The sequence below is a fragment of the Gadus chalcogrammus genome, chromosome 1 (assembly GCF_026213295.1).
Source record: "Gadus chalcogrammus isolate NIFS_2021 chromosome 1, NIFS_Gcha_1.0, whole genome shotgun sequence".
Taxonomy (NCBI): domain Eukaryota; kingdom Metazoa; phylum Chordata; class Actinopteri; order Gadiformes; family Gadidae; genus Gadus; species Gadus chalcogrammus.
The window spans coordinates 25,556,148-25,577,020 of NC_079412.1; the positions used below are offsets into that span (position 1 = coordinate 25,556,148).

At 42.0% G+C, this 20,873-nt stretch overlaps 3 protein-coding genes across 7 annotated transcripts; all 3 read right to left on the minus strand.

The window, feature by feature from the left end:
- Window positions 1–6,497: 6,497 nt before the first annotated feature.
- Window positions 6,498–7,189, minus strand: LOC130387029 (transcription factor HES-2-like). Its single transcript, XM_056595995.1, has 2 exons — window positions 7,031–7,189; window positions 6,498–6,920 (listed from the first exon to the last, which is right to left on the minus strand). Exons 1-2 carry the CDS (start codon window positions 7,187–7,189, stop codon window positions 6,498–6,500), a joined length of 582 nt encoding a protein of 193 aa, XP_056451970.1.
- Window positions 7,190–9,121: 1,932 nt separating this feature from the next.
- On the minus strand, window positions 9,122–14,253 carry LOC130388722 (taste receptor type 1 member 1-like). The gene is made up of 6 exons (XM_056598207.1): window positions 13,677–14,253; window positions 13,237–13,549; window positions 11,636–12,403; window positions 11,152–11,266; window positions 10,487–10,582; window positions 9,122–10,073 (listed from the first exon to the last, which is right to left on the minus strand). The coding sequence occupies exons 1-6, from the start codon at window positions 13,859–13,861 to the stop codon at window positions 9,148–9,150; spliced, it is 2,403 nt and encodes an 800-aa protein (XP_056454182.1). The 5' UTR covers window positions 13,862–14,253; the 3' UTR covers window positions 9,122–9,147.
- A 337-nt stretch (window positions 14,254–14,590) lies between these two features.
- LOC130388745 (tumor necrosis factor receptor superfamily member 14-like) lies at window positions 14,591–20,736 on the minus strand. Of its 5 annotated transcripts, XR_008896458.1 has the most exons (7): window positions 20,044–20,736; window positions 19,416–19,493; window positions 18,673–18,798; window positions 18,004–18,240; window positions 17,198–17,356; window positions 17,019–17,103; window positions 15,154–16,808 (listed from the first exon to the last, which is right to left on the minus strand). XR_008896458.1 is itself a non-coding variant. In XM_056598263.1 (6 exons), exons 2-6 carry the CDS (start codon window positions 19,459–19,461, stop codon window positions 16,685–16,687), a joined length of 543 nt encoding a protein of 180 aa, XP_056454238.1. In that variant the 5' UTR covers window positions 19,462–19,493; window positions 19,927–20,034; the 3' UTR covers window positions 15,161–16,684. The 5 variants fall into 5 exon arrangements, 4 of the variants coding, with proteins under 4 accessions (XP_056454247.1, XP_056454238.1, XP_056454229.1 ...); XM_056598263.1 differs by lacking the exons at window positions 18,004–18,240; window positions 20,044–20,736 and adding an exon at window positions 19,927–20,034 and having other exon boundaries at window positions 15,161–16,811; XM_056598254.1 differs by lacking the exon at window positions 18,004–18,240 and having other exon boundaries at window positions 15,166–16,808; window positions 20,044–20,702.
- Between the last annotated feature and the right edge of the window lie 137 nt (window positions 20,737–20,873).

The window sequence follows — 20,873 nt, forward strand, 5'->3', positions numbered from 1 at the left end:
TTTTTTATTGGTCGCCATGAAAAAAACCATAAGGGGTAACACTGTTGTTTTTTATTGGTCGTAATGAAAAAAAAACATAAGGGGTAACACTGTTGTTTTTTATTGGTCGTAATGAAAAAAAACATAAGGGGGAACACTGTTGTTTTTTATTGGTTGCCATGAAAAAAAACATAAGGGGTAACACTGTTGTTTTTTTTGGTCGTCATGAAAAAAAACATAAGGGGTAACACTGTTGTTTTTTTTGGTCGTCATGAAAAAAAACATAAGGGGTAACACTGTCGTTTTTTTCAAATGAAACATAAGGGGTAACACTGTTGTTTTTTATTAGACGTCATGAAAAAAAGCATAAGGGGTAACACTGTTGTTTTTTTTGGTCGTCATGAAAAAAAACATAAGGGGTAACACTGTTGTTTTTTTTGGTCGTCATGAAAAAAAACATAAGGGGTAACACTGTCGTTTTTTTCAGATGAAACATAAGGGGTAACACTGTTGTTTTTTATTAGACGTCATGAAAAAAAGCATAAGGGGTAACACTGTTGTTTTTTTTGGTCGTCATGAAAAAAAACATAAGGGGTAACACTGTTGTATTTTATTGGTCGTAATGAAAAAAAACATAAGGAATAACACTGTTGTTTTTTTTGGTCGTCATAAAAAAAAACATAAGGGGTAACACTGTCGTTGTTTTTGGTCGTCATGAAAAAAAACATAAGGGGTAACACTGTTGTTTTTTATTGGTCGTAATGAAAAAAAACATACGGGGAAACACTGTTGTTTTTTATTGGTCGTAATGAAAAAAAACAAAGGGGTAACACTGTTGTTTTTTATTGGTCGTAACGAAAAAAAACATAAGGGGTAACACTGTTGTTTTTTATTGGTCGTAATGAAAAAAAACATAAGGGGTAACACTGTTGTTTTTTTTGGTCATCATGAAAAAAAACATAAGGGGTAACACTGTCGTTTTTTATTGGTCGTAATGAAAAAAAACATAAGGGGTAACACTGTCGTTTTTTATTGGTTGTAATGAAAGAAAACATCACTGTTGTTTTTTTTGGTCGTCATGAAAAAAAACATTAGGGGTAACATTGTCGTTTTTTATTGGTCGTCATGAAAAAAACATAAGGGGTAACACTGTTGTTTTTTTTCGGTCGTCATGAAAAAAACATAAGGGGTAACACTGTTGTTTTTTATTGGTCGTCATGAAAAAAAACATAAGGGGTAACACTGTTGTTTTTTTTGGTCGTCATGAAAAAAAACATAAGGGGTAACACTGTCGTTTTTTATTGGTCGTAATGAAAAAAAACATAAGGGGTAACACTGTTGTTTTTTTTGGTTGTCATGAAAAAAAACATAAGGGGTAACACTGTTGTTTTTTATTGGTCGTAATGAAAAAAAACAAAAGGGGAAACACTGTTGTTTTTTATTGGTCGTAATGAAAAAAAACATAAGGGGTAACACTGTTGTTTTTTATTGGTCATAACGAAAAAAAACATAAGGGGTAACACTGTTGTTTTTTATTGGTCGTCATGAAAAAAAACATAAGGGGTAACACTGTCGTTTTTTATTGGTCGTCATGAAAAAAAACATAAGGGGTAACACTGTTGTTTTCTTATTGGTCATCATGAAATAAAAACATAAGGGGTAACACTGTCGTTTTTTATTGGTCGTCATGAAAAAAAACATTAGGGGTAACATTGTCGTTTTTTATTGGTCGTCATGAAAAAAACATAAGGGGTAACACTGTTGTTTTTTTTCGGTCGTCATGAAAAAAAACATAAGGGGTAACACTGTTGTTTTTTATTGGTCGCCATGAAAAAAAACATAAGGGGTAACACTGTCGTTTTTTATTGGTCGTAATGAAAAAAAAAATAAGGGGTAACACTGTTGTTTTTTATTGGTCGTAATGAAAAAAAACATAAGGGGGAACACTGTTGTTTTTTATTGGTTGCCATGAAAAAAAACATAAGGGGTAACACTGTTGTTTTTTTTGGTCGTCATGAAAAAAAACATAAGGGGTAACACTGTTGTTTTTTTTGGTCGTCATGAAAAAAAACATAAGGGGTAACACTGTCGTTTTTTTCAAATGAAACATAAGGGGTAACACTGTTGTTTTTTATTAGACGTCATGAAAAAAAGCATAAGGGGTAACACTGTTGTTTTTTTTGGTCGTCATGAAAAAAAACATAAGGGGTAACACTGTTGTTTTTTTTGGTCGTCATGAAAAAAAACATAAGGGGTAACACTGTCGTTTTTTTCAGATGAAACATAAGGGGTAACACTGTTGTTTTTTATTAGACGTCATGAAAAAAAGCATAAGGGGTAACACTGTTGTTTTTTTTGGTCGTCATGAAAAAAAACATAAGGGGTAACACTGTTGTATTTTATTGGTCGTAACGAAAAAAAACATAAGGAATAACACTGTTGTTTTTTTTGGTCGTCATAAAAAAAAACATAAGGGGTAACACTGTTGTTGTTTTTGGTCATCATGAAAAAAAACATAAGGGGTAACACTGTCGTTTTTTATTGGTCGTAATGAAAAAAAACATAAGGGGTAACACTGTCGTTTTTTATTGGTTGTAATGAAAGAAAACATCACTGTTGTTTTTTTTCGGTCGTCATGAAAAAAACATAAGGGGTAACACTGTTGTTTTTTATTGGTCGTCATGAAAAAAAACATAAGGGGTAACACTGTTGTTTTTTTTGGTCGTCATGAAAAAAACCATAAGGGGTAACACTGTCGTTTTTTATTGGTCGTAATGAAAAAAAACATAAGGGGTAACACTGTTGTTTTTTTTGGTTGTCATGAAAAAAAACATAAGGGGTAACACTGTTGTTTTTTATTGGTCGTAATGAAAAAAAACAAAAGGGGAAACACTGTTGTTTTTTATTGGTCGTAATGAAAAAAAACATAAGGGGTAACACTGTTGTTTTTTATTGGTCATAACGAAAAAAAACATAAGGGGTAACACTGTTGTTTTTTATTGGTCGTCATGAAAAAAAACATAAGGGGTAACACTGTCGTTTTTTATTGGTCGTCATGAAAAAAAACATAAGGGGTAACACTGTTGTTTTCTTATTGGTCATCATGAAATAAAAACATAAGGGGTAACACTGTCGTTTTTTATTGGTCGTCATGAAAAAAAACATTAGGGGTAACATTGTCGTTTTTTATTGGTCGTCATGAAAAAAACATAAGGGGTAACACTGTTGTTTTTTTTCGGTCGTCATGAAAAAAAACATAAGGGGTAACACTGTTGTTTTTTATTGGTCGTAATGAAAAAAAACATAAGGGGTAACACTGTTGTTTTTTATTGGTCGTCATGAAAAAAAACATAAGGGGTAACACTGTTGTTTTTTTTGGTCGTCATGAAAAAAAACATAAGGGGTAACACTGTCGTTTTTTATTGGTCGTCATGAAAAAAAACATAAGGGGTAACACTGTCGTTTTTTATTGGTCGTAATGAAAAAAAACATAAGGGGTAACACTGTTGTTTTTTATTGGTCGTCATGAAAAAAAACATAAGGGGTAACACTGTTGTTTTTTTTGGTCGTCATGAAAAAAAACATAAGGGGTAACACTGTCGTTTTTTATTGGTCGCCATGAAAAAAAACATAAGGGGTAACACTGTTGTTTTTTTTTGGTCGTCATGAAAAAAAACATAAGGGGTAACACTGTTGTTTTTTTTGGTCGTCATGAAAAAAAACATAAGGGGTAACACTGTTGTTTTTTTTGGTTGTCATGAAAAAAAACATAAGGGGTAACACTGTCGTTTTTTATTGGTCGCCATGAAAAAAAACATAAGGGGTAACACTGTCGTTTTTTATTGGTCGTAATGAAAAAAAACAAAAGGGGTAACACTGTCGTTTTTTATTGGTCGTCATGAAAAAAAACATAAGGGGTAACACTGTTGTTTTTTTTGGTCATCATGAAAAAAAACATAAGGGGTAACACTGTCGTTTTTTATTGGTCGTAATGAAAAAAAACATAAGGGGTAACACTGTCGTTTTTTATTGGTTGTAATGAAAAAAAACATCACTGTTGTTTTTTTTGGTCGTCATGAAAAAAAACATAAGGGGTAACACTGTCGTTTTTTATTGGTCGTAATGAGAAAAAACATAAGGGGTAACACTGTTGTTTTTTATTGGTCGTAATGAAAAAAAACATAAGGGGTAACACTGTTCTTTTTTTTGGTCGTTATGAAAAAAAACATAAGGGGTAACACTGTCGTTTTTTATTGGTCGTAATGAAAAAAAACATAAGGGGTAACACTGTCGTTTTTTATTGGTCGTGATAAAAAAAAACATGAGGGGTAACACCGTCGTTTTTTATTGGTCGTAATGAAAAAAAACATCACTGTTGTTTTTTTTGGTCGTCATGAAAAAAAACATAAGGGGTAACACTGTCGTTTTTTATTGGTCGTCATGAAAAAAAAAAAAAGGGGTAACGCTGTTGTTTTTTTTGGTCGTCATAAAAAAAACATAGGGGGTAACACTGTCGTTTTTTATTGGTCGTCATGAAAAAAAACATAAGGGGCAACACCGTCGTTTTTTATTGGTCGTAATGAAAAAAAACATAAGGGGTAACACTGTTGTTTTTTATTGGTCGTCATGAAAAAAAACATAAGGGGTAACACTGTTGTTTTTTATTGGTCGTCATGAAAAAAAACATAAGGGGTAACACTGTTGTTTTTTTTGGTCGTCATAAAAAAAACATAAGGGGTAACACTGTCGTTTTTTATTGGTCGTCATGAAAAAAAACATAAGGGGCAACACTGTCGTTTTTTATTGGTCGTAATGAAAAAAAACATAAGGGGTAACACTGTTGTTTTTTATTGATTTACGTGATTTACAACGCTTTTTGTTTACCGCGAAAATAGAAAGATCTTGCGTGGACCGCGATTTAGAAAAGAACAAGTTACGCCTCCTAGTACAAGTTACGCCTCCTACTACAAGTTACGCCTCCGTCTTGCAGGACGCAGACAGATACTATTGCTTTTTTTGCCAACCAGTTTACGTGCAGGATTCCAGAATCATAACGATAACATTCAACGTGTCTATTAATATGGCAGCAACATTTTACACCAGTTTTAGAATGTTCACTACAACAGATGTTGAACACCAACATGCTTATGTAAAATCAGCATAGTTCGATATTCAGCCATCGACAGTTCTGCGTTGTGCGTCATAGCCTACGTCAGCCTACTCAGACAATATTCTAAATAAAATGAAATGATAATATGATAAATATCATAAAATCATGTTGTATGATAAAATTATAAAAAAAAAAAAATAGTATTGATTTGTTCAGAAAACCTTCTCACTTGCAGTTAGAGCCTGAGGCCGCCAGGGGGGGGGGGTGCTGCAGCACCCTAAGCACCCCCAATTCCCGCGTCCCTGCCTTTGATGAGCAGGTAGAGACTATTCTCAAAGGTGCGGACAGGTAGATTGTAAAGATCGGGGTTTAAACACAGAACCCTTTGGTTTGGTTGTCGAACACCCTTAAAACTGACCAGACCCGGGACGATTCACTCCTAGATGATGGGGACCAACCTCCAAGATAGGACACTTGGCTTAGCAAGTCACTGTACGGATTAGCCATGTAAAGGTACATGCACACTGCCCTATTCAACATCTACACCAACACTGATTTGTTGTGTGTTTTGGGAATGTGTGGCTGGGCTTCACATTTGATATTAAATCCCTTCCGCTTGGAGATTTGCTCTGAACGCCAATTCATGTCTCTGTGAGAGGACCAGACAGAATACATAGGATATTTTTAACATTATTTTATTTTTCAAAACATTGAATAATATATTACAATAGCAGTGAATACCACACACCAACACCAACAATACACAGTACTGGATACATACTTTTGTCATGTAAAACAACCAATTTTGCTGCAAAAGCAAACTACAGCCTGTTGACGTCTGTCAAGCACCATGCACCTTTATGAAAGGCAGATCTGTCCTAACGGCACACAGCCATCGACAGTCACTAATCTCTTCCTACCTTGAGATACAATTTGACATACATTGAAATTGCATAGCAACTTAATAGCAAAGAATTGCAACTTAACAACTTAAACCACATATACAGTATTTGGGCCACAAATATCCTATAATCCTGAATAAAGGACTTGGCTGCTTTGGTATAGTATCATTCTCATGTAGCATAAAGCCTCACAGTTGTACATAATCTTAAAATCATTCTTGAGGTAAAACCCCCGGTACATAGGATATTCTCAGAGAGGATACAGCGACACTACCCTGTTAATTGATCAGGGAATGATCTCAGAAGGGAAATAAATATTTCCTACAAGGCAAAGCTATACAAAGCCTTACCGTACAACATTATTGCTACTTTTTTCCATCAATATGATGTACCATAAAGTGACCCACCATGGAAGATGGGGGTCTGAAAACGATGATGTCCTCCCCCAAAAAGAGAGACCATTCTTGATGTTGTGGGTCTGGTTCTACTGCTGTAGAGCGTCTCTACTACCAGGGCCTCCAGACCAGAGACTTGCTGCTGCCTGTGGGTCTGTGGGTGGAGGAGATGCTGGAGGACATGATGGAGGAGGAGGATGAGGTGAAGTCTCTCTGGGCCAGGAGGAGAAGCTCCCCCTGATGTTCTTGGTGCCGGAGACCATGGAGAGACGAGGAGGGAGAAGGAGGAGGAGGAGGAGCGGCAGAGACGGAGGTCTCTCTACTGGGTCCCACAGAGGAGAGCAGGTCCAGGCCTCCGGGCGTGCGCATGAGCTGCCTTCTCAGGAAGCACACGGTCATCTCCAGGACGTCAGCCTTCTCCAGCTTGGCGTTGGGCTCCTGTTGGTGGAGCTCCGTCTCCAGGAGGAGCTTGAGCTGGTCGATGCAGGTGTTGATGCGGTCCCGTCGCATCTTCTCCACCCTGGGCTTCCTCAACTGCTGAGAGAAAGGCGATGGAGGTGAGCCGCTGTGCGTGGATACAATACAAGAAGATCTAGTCCTAGGTCTAGCAGGTGATTACACCCTGACGGAGTGCCTCTACTTACTCTGAGGTTGTCTTTCCCAGGGAAGCGGCCGGGGTGTCCAGAGTCGGAGCCGAAGCAGGGAGCCATGGAGGTGTTGTCACGGGGCAGGTTCTCCGAGGTCTGAGTGACTGAGGACTGAGGACTGATGCTCGAGCCTCCTCTCTTTATAGGACGGGGCATCGGCATCAACAACCTCTGCATGTGTCTCTGCTCCGGCTCCCGTTCCCACACTCCGAGGACACCAGAGGGACCACAAACACAGCAATCAAGAGGAGCAGATCCATATCTCTGTCCCTCTCTGTCACTCTCTTTCTCTTACCGTCTCTCACTCTCTCTCTATCTCTCTCTCTCTCTCTCTCGGTGTTCACAAGGTGAGCGGCACAGATAAAAACAGAAACCCCATCATGGTGATCATTCATCAGGTGGGGATCAAATGGAGGTGATGGACTGCATGTCTTATCAGATACAGTGCAGATACTGCGTCCTTATCTCCCTCAGCCCACTTGAACCAGAGCTCCAGAGCCTGAATGAGGGACAGGGCCCTGGGGGGTTGAGATGAGGGGCATCAGGTGGTGATGGCGGGGCTAAATCATTCCTGCGTGAATCCCATTAGGACGAGCCGGGGCCGTGGAAGCAGTGCCTAATGAAAGATGACCCCAGATAAGGAAGCCTTTACATTTATGTACACCCTTTGGGTGATGGCGTCATAATAGAGTATTTATCGCAGAACATTTGCCTCAGGAAATATCACATTTCACGTATGTTGATTGCAATTTTCTTATTTTTCTTTATGTATTTATTTTCTCTTAAATGTATAATTATATTATTTTCCACTGCAGACAGTCTGTTGAGGAAAAGCACTTTTTTTTTTAAACAATTAATTAAATAATAAATAATGGTATACTAATTCTGTGACAATTACAAGGCTTGTAGATAAGTCAGGTATGGATAAGGTCACTATTTTTTTTAAGATTATTTAATTATTAAAATGGTATACTAATCAGTGACAAATACAAGGCTTGTAGATAAGACAGGTATGGAAAAGGTCAGTATTTTTTTTTACGATTATTTTATTAATTAAAAATGTCAGATTAATCAGTGACAAATACAAGGCTTGTAGATGAAACTCAGATACAAAGCTCATACAAACCCTGACCGCTTTCCCAGTGGCTGTGCCTCTATGGGCGATCGCCATGAGGCTCAGTCAACCATCTATTTCGCCAATAGCACGCTTGTATTGTTCACTAAGGGTTTTAGGCTGAGGGTGGCTAGAGAGACTGTGGGAAAGTCAAGCAAGGAGTATACTCACACCGCGCCCAGTCAGCAGGGCTGACCTGTTGACCTCCACAACACAGTCCTATATCCACCCCAACAACCCCCCCCACGAGAAGCACTCTGGGGTTGGTGTGTCTGTGGGTATGTGTTTTATATGTTTAGAAACAAACAAACATTAAGATAAAATAATAATCCAATTCATACATTTATTAGATAAGGAAGGAGGTATTACAAGTCTCATTTCCTCTTATGTTCCTACAAAAGAAAATTACACATCGGAAAATGTTATAAACACATATACATATATATATAGGACGGGGCAACCCCCAAACCTATTGTCTATAGTAATAACCACTAATCCACGCCACCCCCACTGTGATTAACTATTTATTTCATGTTTGTGAGGTATATATATATATATACCTAAGGTATATAAGGTGACCTTGGGTGTCTTGAAAGGCGCCTCTAAATTAAATGTATTGTTATTATTATTATTGTTATTATATATATATATATAAATGTGTCTTTGGAAGAGGTCTCATCACCAAATTGTTTTAATTGGGCAGCATCATGACATCTGCCTTCGTACTTTTCCCTATTATAGATTATTTTCATCCAAAGCGACATACAGTGCATTCATAAACACATTAAGGAGAAGGTAGGGATTAGGCATATTGCTCAAGGATGCCTGCAGGTATACCTGTGGGTTCGAAACCCACAACCTATTGTCTATAGCTATAACCGCTAAGCCACCCCCACTGTGATTAACTGTTTACTGCATGTTTGTGAGGCGCTTGTTAAAGTTGTTTGGGATCACTATAGCTGTAGATTGGGGGGTTTAGCACTTTTGAAACACACTCTAATCATTGCTTATTCATGGTGTACATCTGGATGCAGTTCTGGAAATGGGCCGAGGTGTTCATCTGTGGTCTGAATATGATGATGTACACCTTGGGCAGAAAGTAGCCGCCGAAGACGCCCAGCACGCTGGACAGTATGGCGAAGACGTTGACCGCCATGGTGAAGGCGTCCCGGCTGATGAGGTAGAGTGTGAAGTAGCAGATCCAGCTGATCATGTACACCACCAGGCTGAAGGCCACGCACTTGGCCTCGTTGTAGTTGGCCGGCAGGTCCTTGCCCATGTAGCTGAGGGTGAAGCACAGGCCGCTGAGCAGCGAGGCGCACGCCAGCTCCACCCAGGAGCCCGGCGAGAGCGTGTGGCTGCACTCCAGCACGATGCTGTCGGGGTAGAAGCGCAGGTCGGCCGAGGGCTCGGGCGGGTCCGCCGCCACGCGCAGTACCGAGACGCACAGCACGGCGGCCGACACCGCCAGGATGGTGTACTCGGGCCCGTGGTTCTTGGCCCAGCGGTCGTACAGCATGGGCAGCCGCGACGCGAACTTGAAGATGCAGACGACCTGGAAGGCGCGGACCGTGACGCAGGCCAGGCACACGGCGAAGCTGACCACGAACAGAGGCTGCTTGAGGAGGCAGCCCGGCCGGGTGGGGAGGCCGAAGTGGCACAGGGCGCTGGCCGCCGCCGCCGTCAGCGACACCAGCATCACGATGCAGGTGCGGCCGCCCGCCGACTTGACCACCGGGGTGTCGAGGTGGAGCAGCAGGATGACGGCCGAGCCCGTGGTCAGCAGCAGAGTGGCGGCCAGCAGGAGGAGCAGGGCGACGGAGAGGGGGGCGTCCCAGGCCAGGAACAGCAGGGTCCTTTGCAGACACTTCTCGCTCTTCGGGGGCGCCCACTCCTTTTCAGGGCAGGGCTGGCAACTGGAGGCTCCTGGGGGGGAGGAAAGTTAAAGATGGAGTCAAAGTAAAGGGTTTGAGTTGCGGTGGTGTCTCACAATATTTTTCAGTTAAACATTCTATGCCATACTGCAAACTACGACTTTCTAAAAATAATAAACATCCAAATGCCGTAATAGGGCGTTTAAAATTATTCATCTACGAGGGACCAATGAACCTCAATGTCCGTTGATTCAGTGTATGACACGTTGTAATGGCGCCCTCTGCTGGTGAAAACCGCGCATGCATGCATTGTTATTAATGCACGCATAACCGCATGTAAAATTGTCTCAATTTGTCCATACTTCTTGTTGCAACATTAAATGACCCCGGCTCTTGTTCCAAATATAGTGCATATATAATTTCTACATTCTACTCATTGCACTTCATGTATGATACTTATTTTACCGGATTTGTTGAGGAATGTAGCAGCGGGACAGGCCAGGCAGTCGAAGCAGCACTTGTGTTGTCCAGTCTGCAGTCTTCGATGGCCGAAATCACAGTCTGGAGAGCACATGGAATTAGGAACCTGGAGGAAACCCACCGGGAAACATCGGTTTCAGTGATTCTGTAGGGTGTTTTGCAGGGTTCTCAACCTGCGGTCACCCGATATGCAAAGAGAGGGTCCGACGCTGAGATCGGGTAAGACAGAAATGATAATTTAAGTGTCATTTAAAATGTTTAAAAGGCCTCTGTATAATCGAACAGAATGCCTTATGAATCATTCCCACGAACTAATTACGACTAAAATAGGTTCACTGGGACACGGATATTACCGGCAGAGGTTAATCGAGTTAAACAATACGTGTGAGAGAAGATGCATGGCATGCATGAGGGTCAATGTCCAACCTATAAACGGGACCATACATTAAAAAAAAGTGCGGGGAACTACTGAATTAGACTGAATTCATATTATAGATTTTCTTTTTATGTAACAACATCACATAACACCTGTCCATCCGGCCCTGCTGACGTGGCGTCCGCGGGAAGGGACCACTCGATCAGAGAGGTGTTCACTGTCAGCGAGCTAGGATAAGGGGTGTAGGAGCCCACTTCTTTGACAATCCACTGACTTCCTCTCCACAGCCAGGCCACAATGTCATATCCTGTGGGCGGGTCTCCGTTCTCATCAAAGTACATGGATGAGTTGCCCACGCTGAACCTGACCTTCTTAAGCAGTGGCAGGAGCTGATGGGGAACGGAAAAAGATGAATGTACAAAATGATTGATAAACAGGCTGATGCATCCTAGCCTAACCCTAGCTGTCACATGTGGGAGTTTCCAACCAGATGTATGATAGATAACTACACTACCGTACCAGCCTACCCAGTGGACACTTACCACTGGTACAATGGGCTGTTCTGTCAACATACATCTTAGGTGGACTCTCCCAAGTGTGATGTCCCCACACATTTTTTTTTAAAAGGGCTTGCGATGGATGGCCTCTTCTGGTAAACCAGTGGCCGGTTATCCATTCATCATTTGTTGTGTATTCAGTAATAGGTTTCCCTTGTACTAGCCAACCATGCGCTGTTCATCTCACGTGCTCCAGCTCACCTGCCAGGGGTTAATGGTCATCGCTTGGCACACTCCGACGTCGCACCCTAGCATTTTGTGCAGCGCATGAGCCACCGCATACACCGCCCTGTACACGTTGAAGGAGGACGCAAAGTCGTAGGAGTCCATCGGGTGATCACTGGCCGCCAGGACGTACCCGTCGGAGGTCTGAAGGCACTCGCCCAGAGGGCCGAGCGGAAGCTTGGAGAATTCACTGCGGTCGATATGCCTCGACATCTCCTGCATTTTCCTCTCGAAACCCCCAAAACCAGGAATAACCTTGAACTTGACCGACATTCCCAGGAAGGTGCCGAGGGTCCTGATACCAGGGATGTCCGCGATGAGGGCGGAGGCGATCCAGTCCTCACTGCCCAGCCAGATTTTCCCCGTCACGTTGCGCTCCACCACCAACGGGAAGAAGCCCTGGAGTCGGGACTTGCTGGAGAACAGGACGATGGTTTTGACGTTGGTCCTCAGGATGGCATCCACCATGTTCCTCAGCATCTGGGTGTTGGCAGCCGTGCGTCGGGGTAGCACGGATTGGTAGGCGATGCAGATGTCGTGGTAGGCGGACTGTTGGGACAGGCTCTGCATTCCCTGCAGCCCGTAGGCGTTGTCGCTGCCCAGGAGGGCGATCCAGGTCCACCTGTAGCGCTTCAGGACCTGTATCATAGCAGATACCTGGATCGTGTCGCTGGGAATGGTGCGGAAGAACGACGGGTAGACCGCCTTGTTGCTCAGCATTTCGTTGGATGCTTCGTAGGAGATCTGAAAGATTGTGCCCGGTGATACACGTCATGGGACAGTCATCTTGGTAGATTGAAATGTATACGAAACAAACCATATAAAAGAAACCCATCCAGTGGTAAAGACCACATCTAAGTATGAGTTGTAGTGTTTGGAGCAACCCGTTGGATTGGCCTGATAGCAAGAACTATGGTCACAGTGTACATGAGAACTGTGCATCTATGCAAGGCATGAGACGGTTGCAACATTTTAGTTATTGTCTTATTAACCTAAATAAATGATTCATCTTTTCGTTATTTATATATTTTTCTAACTATTAAAGAAATGTTAATGCCCTTCGTTCATTACTATAAAACCACAAGGTCAAAATTGTATCCACTCTCACTACCGTTACAATTCTGAGTGCTGACTAGAGTCCGATAGTAACAACAGGATACCTGAGGCACAAGGTGCTGACTAGAGTCCTATAGTAACAACAGGAAACCTGAGGCACAAGGTGCTGACTAGAGTCCTATAGTAACAACAGGATACCTGAGGCACAAGGTGCTGACTAGAGTCCTATAGTAACAACAGGATACCTGAGGCACAAGGTGCTGACTAGAGTCCTATAGTAACAACAGGATACCTGAGGCACAAGGTGCTGACTAGAGTCCTATAGTAACAACAGGATACCTGAGGCACAAGGTGCTGACTAGAGTCCTATAGTAACAACAGGATACCTGAGGCACAAGGTGCTGACTAAAGTCCCGGTAACAACAGGATACCTGAGGCACAAGGTGCTGACTAAAGTCCCGGTAACAACAGGATACCTGAGGCACAAGGTGCTGACTAAAGTCCCAGTAACAACAGGATACCTGAGGCACAAGATAGGCCCCCAAAAGCACGGCAGTGGGCATGGTCCTGCTGCTGCTGTCCGGCCCGATGACGACCATGGGGCTGTCGTCGGGCGGACTGGAGCCTGGTAGCGGCCTCAATATCTCCTCCTGGTCCTGCATCACATTCACGCTGGCCAAGACGCCAGCCTGGATGGCGCAGGTGTCGTAGAGGTGGTAGCCGAGCCGTACCCCTGGGAGAAGGTTGGGGTACGGCCCTGTTCGGTTGTTAATCTCCTCCACAGCGAACCTCAGGGCTTGGGCGAGGTGGTAGCCATGCTTGTTTTCTGTTCCTCTGGATATAAAAAAACAAGTTTGGAAAGCAATTTAAGTCAATTGATTTGCCCTAAATACACATATTGCTGTAAAGGCTGAATGAGTCAATATAAATAATTAAAAAACAAATCAATGTTGTTGTTTACAGTTTGCAGTCTTCCAAGATGGGCCTTTCCCTTTTGGTCCGGATATTGTCGTGGAGCGGAAAGAAGCCAGCGAGGTAATAGTCCCCCTGAAGTTTCAGCATATTTCTCTGGAACTCAGCTCCAGATCCCACCGCAGTCAAGAGGAGCAGGAGCCAGCCCCAAAGCGTACCCACATCCATAGACATACTGCCTCAGGTCTGACCAATATAGGTAGCGATTGTTAGGTTATATCTCTGTACCTCCTGGTATTATAGGATGGCGGATGCAAGGATGATGACTGAGAGAAGGATGAGATTGAGATGAGGTAATGGGGCGCGACGAGATACGTCCTTGTTGGTATTTTGCATCTTTGCACGGTTGTTGATTTAAGGTGCAGCTATTTGCATGAGGACATTTGTATGATTTATTTTCCAACCATAAAGTATTAGCTCAGAGTTTAATGAGATCAGATGTTCTGTGAAAGTCGAAGAGCGGTGTCTACATATCAATATCTTGATAAGAGACACACAATGTTCAACAAAGTCAGACTTTGGAGTTTGGTGATTTATTGTCTATTTAAGGTGATCTGGTTTATAATATGTACCTATCTACCTACTTTAAATGTTACTTTGCAACATAAGGTTTGTCATTTGTGAACCAAAATTGTTGTTATACTTTGAAAAGATTTCACTCTCAAATGTGTAGTTACTTTATATTATGTCATTTCAAAAGTGGATTCCAGAATCCACTTTTTTTTTTTCCATGTATGCCAATACAGCCCTATATAACACAAACCTGTTGAACTTGCATACGATATCCGAAACATGACCTTGTTTATTACTACTGGTGCCCTAGCATTTTTTTCTTTTAAGATGTGGCCGTTTGTCTATAGCTGACAATGAAACAGCCTTTCCATGACAACTTAACAGACTGCTGCATCAGAGCTCCATTCCAGAAAGTGCTGAGCGGAGAGAATCCAAGGTAATGCTATTATAAATTCATCCATGAACATCCAGGTGGCTGGTTTGTTCAGAGTTCAGAGTTCACCTCGGCTCAGCATAGCTTCCCCCCTAACCCCTCTTAGGCACTTATTTTATTCTCTGTCTTCGGACAAATGTACTCATTGTGAGTAGCTTTGGATAAAAGCGTCTGCTAAATGCCCGAAATGTAAATCGTTCAATTTGCCTTTTGGTGGAGATTTGAGGCTCATATTGACCATGGTTGCGTAAACACACCTGTTTCTCCGGCAGGCGACTTGCTCAGGACTAAGCTGGTTTTAGTTGTGTTGACAGCATAATACCACTTTGCAAACCACGGTGTTACGGAGGCAAATCGCCATGTAAAATGTTCCTTGCGGATGCATCTTGTGCTTCAGCCCAGAATAATGTTGTCAGTGGAAATGTTGCATTTGTTAAGGATGACATTTGGTTGAATAAGAGGTTAATTGAGGCAAGTGTAAGAATACAGTGGTTGATTAAGGGAAACTTCACAAACATATGATAGAACATGTACAAAAAAGCCATATTGGTATTTATAGGAATCAACACACGCATATACGCGCACACACACACATTTTATTACACATTATTTTACACATTGTAGCAATAGTATAGTTACGTCATGAGTGCTAAGAGTTTGTCGATACAAAGTCTTCTTAATGAAGAACCGAATGACACTTAAAAAGCATTAGAAAAACACCGATATAGGATTTGGAAAACCACTTTCTAAATTACATAACATGTTTACAAATGTTACATTTGAGAGTAAACGCATACAAATAATTACAGTAGCCTTAGGCCTAGAAGCACTGGCGTTTTGGTATTTTTATTAGGGTGCCAACTACAAAGTGCGAAGGCAACCTATTGTAATTGTTAGTGTTTTTATTATTATTAGGGTGCCAAGCACAAAGTGCGAAGGCAACCTATTGTAATTGTTAGTTTAATTATTATTATTATTCCGCCACGTTTGACTTACACAGCCTAAACCGCTCGCACGCTTTTTATGAAACTTACTACAGTTGTAGAGGCCGACTCCAGATTAGCAGAGAGCAAATATTACACTGATTGGCCCAAAGGTGGCGCTAAAGCAACAGTCCAAATATGAAAAACGCTTTGACTTAGGAGTCATGAAACTTTGGTCACACAGGCATATCCTCATGCTGAACAAATGCCTCAAGAACCTATGACTTTATTTGGATGGATTTACGACTAACTTGAACTATGTTAAAAACACTAAATGTTTTTTTTTCCTAGGTTTCTTCACTTGGAACAAAATCCTTTAGCATGTATCATCTATGGACCAAAGTCTTCAATCTGACATAAAGCGAAGTCTGTACAATAAAGATTAAAGCACCAAGGAGCCATTGACTTCTAAAAAGGGTGTGGTTTAAAACAAAAAAAGACTTAAATGCTTATCTCAGCATCAAAAGGGACTCCTATGATCTTGAGTCCAATAGAAAAGTTATTGAGAATCAAATTCTGAACAAGGTACAGTCAACATATTTCCAATTAGGGCGTGGCATCGAAATTATGTGGCCTGTGACTAAAATCACCACAGTTCATAGACGGAATATTTGAGTTGAGAGGGACCAACATATTTGGCTGTTGGAGACTAAAGGTCCAACTGCTTCAGTAAAAACAAGTTGATTGACAAAATGACATGACCGCCAGAGGCTCAATATCGTCCAAAATTAACTTCCAAACAACGAGTCAAAAATGGTCTTAATTGTCTGCGTCAGGGTCTTAATGGTCTGACAGGGTGTTATTGGTTTGCGTCAGGGTCTTAATGGTCTGTTAGGGTCTTAATGGTCTGACAGGGTCTTATTGGTCGGCTTTAGGCTTGGCACCAGTAAAATGCTGCTTGCAACTTTAATTATTATTTTGTCTTTATTTCGAACCAAAAATATTAAATAAAAGAAACACATCATACAATACTAGGCCTACGTTCCCTTGGTAAAGAAACAGATCTTTGCATACGGGCTGAATGCAGACGTGTGATTTGGCCATTAGCAAGCAAGCATTAACCTTAAACTAACCATGCAGCAACAACAGCATGACTGATAATATTACATCATAGTGATGTCTTCTTGGGGCTGTGTCGCAGACCGTTTCTTTGGTTTGGCCTCCCTTTTGCAGCACCTTTCCATTCCCGCAGCTGCTGGGGTTGGGCAAGCAGGAACAAACTGTCAGTATTGACAATGTGGCTACCTTTTCATGGATTCTTTTTTTGTGAGAAGTGATCTTTGTCTCATTAATAGGCCTGATGTTATAATGTAGCAATGTTATAGTAAATATAGCAAAGTAAATAAAATACCTTGAATTCATGCAATAACCTGCCACTAAATAGGCCAATGAGATAACCCACCTTTTCCCTTCTGTACAATTAAGACCAGGTGTAGAATAATACCCAGTCTTGCAGTCCTCACAGACCGTGTCAGTGCCCCTGGTTCCTACAAAAACACGTTGGAAATACAACACGCAAGCATTTACAATCAAATCCAATACTAAGTGATGTAATTATTAAAACCAGAGTATTTCCCTTACCAGGTAATTTAGTCATCTGGCTAGCATTACACTGGGTGTGTTTCTGAGCCAGAGTGCAGCCTGATTCCTGGTTGGGCTCCTGGCAGTAGAAGCCATCCAATACGGTGCAGGCTGAGTCCTGTTCTCTGGTGCACTCCCGTTCTGCTACCAGACCTTGTTCTGACGGATCAAACAAGTCAACATTTCAATGCAGTTACATTCTTGTTTATTTTCACTTTTTTTTTTATTCCTAAATCATAGGCATTTAGTTTGGCCGCAAATGTGGGGTATATCAAATACCATTTTAGGAACTTCACATAATCAACATGCATTATAGCGAAAGCATGGCACTGTAGGTACGATTTGAGAGTTGAAGAGCAGAAAAGAAAAGTGAACGAGATCTAAATAGTCTTGTACTGCGGAAGGCACACGGTGCCTTTAACTCACCAATAGCTGACCAATGGATATGGTTGAATTTCTAACTCAAATAACAGCTCTTAAATCTTACTGTAGCAAAGCGCATTCCACACTCCACCTAGGTGACTTTTACCTTGCTCCTCCTTTTACCGACCCCCAACGCCAATTTGGCGCTGGCGGAAAATCACCGGCCGAAGCCTACTTGGGCTTGTGGAGGCTTAAAAGCCGGGCTGCAGTGGTAGCACCGAGAAGAGCCCTCGGTAGGCACAAGGGCGACAGGGCCTTTCCCCATCCTGCTGCAGGCTGCCCAGGCCATCTTACAGGCGAAAGATGGCCTGGGCAGCCTGCAGCAGGCTGACTCCAGGGGTAGCAAGCAGATGGTTGCCGGTGCCGGTTGCTGTGCTGCCTACCTCCTGCTCCATGGCGCTGTTGGGGAATGGGCTGGTGCAGGGAGGTGACAGACGTTGCGCTTCTTGTGACCCAGTGCGGCCTTCCAACAGCTTTATGTGTCCTTAGTGGTTGGGAGAGGCCCCACATTGGGCGCCAGTGTAACAATGTGGATTGGTACATGCCACCTAAGTAGCTGCCGCAGTCCACCTAAGTGACATTTACTGGGCTACCCCAGACAAGGCCACAGGATGGCGATGCTGGAAAACCGGTTTATTTTAGAAGTTAATGAAAATGATTTGTGAGCATGCATATCGCATGCATTGCAATCATGGCCGTTACAGTACATTTTCTGAGTTTACAAGGTAGAGTTGAATGCACCATGGAATGCATGTAAAGTGCTTTACCGTACAAAGCTATGAAGAAGCGCAATGGCTGATGAAGACAAATGAAACACTAGATATAATAATCATAATTTACAAGATAATTCCACACTCTGAAACTCCTTAGCGCCGTCAGTGAAACAGAATAAATCTAAATGTTTTTCATAAGAACCCAGCGTAAATCTCACTCTGACCTCCAGGGTGCGGTATCTCAGGCCAGATGAGGCTGCTTAAGCCAGTCATCAACCACACAAACACTCTACACTTACATACAGCATCTTTGATGTCACTTATCTTAAGATTGTATACCTGCTTTACAGGTTCGACAGCTGTAACACCGGCTCAGTCCACTGGCCATGTCCATGTACGTGCCTCTCTCACACGGCGTGCAGCTCGTACTCGAGTCATTGGTGCAGTTTCGCTTCACAACACTTCCTGTAGAGCAGGAGAACACAATCAGCACCAGCCACTGGAGACCCGCAGTGTTGTTACAGGAAGTGTTGTGAAGCAGTTTCGCTTCACAACACTTCCTGTAGAGCAGGAGAACACAATCAGCACCAGCCACTGGAGACCCGCAGTGTTGTTACAGGAAGTGTTGTGAAGCAGTTTCGCTTCACAACACTTCCTGTAGAGCAGGAGAACACAATCAGCACCAGCCACTGGAGACCCGCATTTAAAAAATCTGTTTCTTATGTACTGTATTTTACAGCATCATTTTGGTTTTGTAGGTTTGAAAAAGTACCTGCACAAGTAGACCTACCCCTTGGTGGGAATTACATGTTAAAATTATACTCATGCTACAGAACTCAGACATTTGAGTGGTAAGAGGAATCAACCGTGTAATAAATACACAGTACTAATCTATTGTGCCCTGCAGTTAATACTTCTTATCGATCATCGTTAAGCTAATTGTTAGGCGGTCCAAGGCAGTGGTTGAACGCAAACAGGAATTCGTTCTCAACTGTTCTTCTTTCTTAATATGTGGTCCATTCGTTTTAATTGGATCATCGTCTGAAATCCAGGCAATATCTCTATAGGCCATACATATTTACCTTTATCGCACATTGGACAACATATCCCACTGACATCATATTCCATAAGCCGGCAGCTTTCTCCTGCAGTGGTGGGTGCTGGAATATGAATGTGTATATATATTAGGGCCCGATGTTGGCCTAGCACAGATAGATTGGAATCGGCGTATGCGTTTGCCGATATGAAAACTTTAGAAATGGTGTCGATTTATTAAAGCATTTACCTCTTGTATTTTGTTATATTAACACGTTAAAGCAATCCCTAATACAAATGTATTACTACATAGGCAGAGATACGAGTTGGTCAAACAGTTGATTCGATTTTTTAATGATTTATTCCATCTTCTTATGGAGTAATACATCATGGTTATTGGGGTTAGCTTTAACATCCTTATTAAGGAAGACAAATGAAACACTATATGTAGTAAGAATAATTTACAAGATAATTAAACCCTCTGAAACTCCCGCCGTCTGAAACCCCGTCTGAAACCCTAACCCAATATCACACGAGAGGGCGTTCAGTACGGCCTACCTGGGCCTACCTCGAGTCCATAATGCCATTGTTTACATTTCAGCCGTTCTTTTTTCACTTGCGAGCAGAACAAGGACTCGTAATAGTGACGTTCTGTTTCGTACACTTCTTACTTACCCAGAAAAGTGCACATCAGTGTCAGAACGGCGAATATTCGCATTATGTGTTTAGGGCCTTTTTAACAAGTGAACAGGTGCGTTCCTGGTATTCCGTAAATTACGGTGGCCGAGAAGGGTCACAACACTTGGAAACTACACAACACGTGCGCTGCAAATGCCAAAACGCATGCAAATTCAGAAAAACACCTGCAAACTCTTCTTTTTCTTCTTCTTCTTTCGTGTTTATTTGGCGGTGGCAAACCAATATGGTGCTTTACCGCCACCTACTTTTGGTTTAGAGCTTCGATGGAGGTTATACGTTATAAACTATGCAAAAGAACAAAAGTAAATAAACAAATTCATATAAATAGAAAACAACAGATTAAATTATAATCGGTCAAACCTGTTGCTTTTAGATAAGTCATTACATGTTTCCATGCCGGTGGTCTCAGTGTGGAAAAGGAGAGTAAACCCTCTAAGGTCAAGCTTGTTAGACCCAAAGCTTTAACATTTTTCAACAGCTCCCTTCTCTCCAAATTGTATGCTTCACATTGTAGTAAAACATGCTCCACTGTTTCTCTTCCATTACATTTTGGGCAGACCCCTGTTTCATGTTTGCCTATGATATTCATACTGTGGTTAAGACATGTGTGCCCTATGCGTAGTCTTCTGATGATAAACTCACATCTTCTGTTACAGTAGCCCTGTCTCCTTGTTACCATCTGCCACTGAATTCTATGCAGGAACCGACCCTTATTTTCCCTATCCCATTGCTCTTGCCACACCTTGTTAAGATATGGGGGGGGCCACACCTTGACCTTGTTGTTCTAATTTAATTGAGGTGGATAC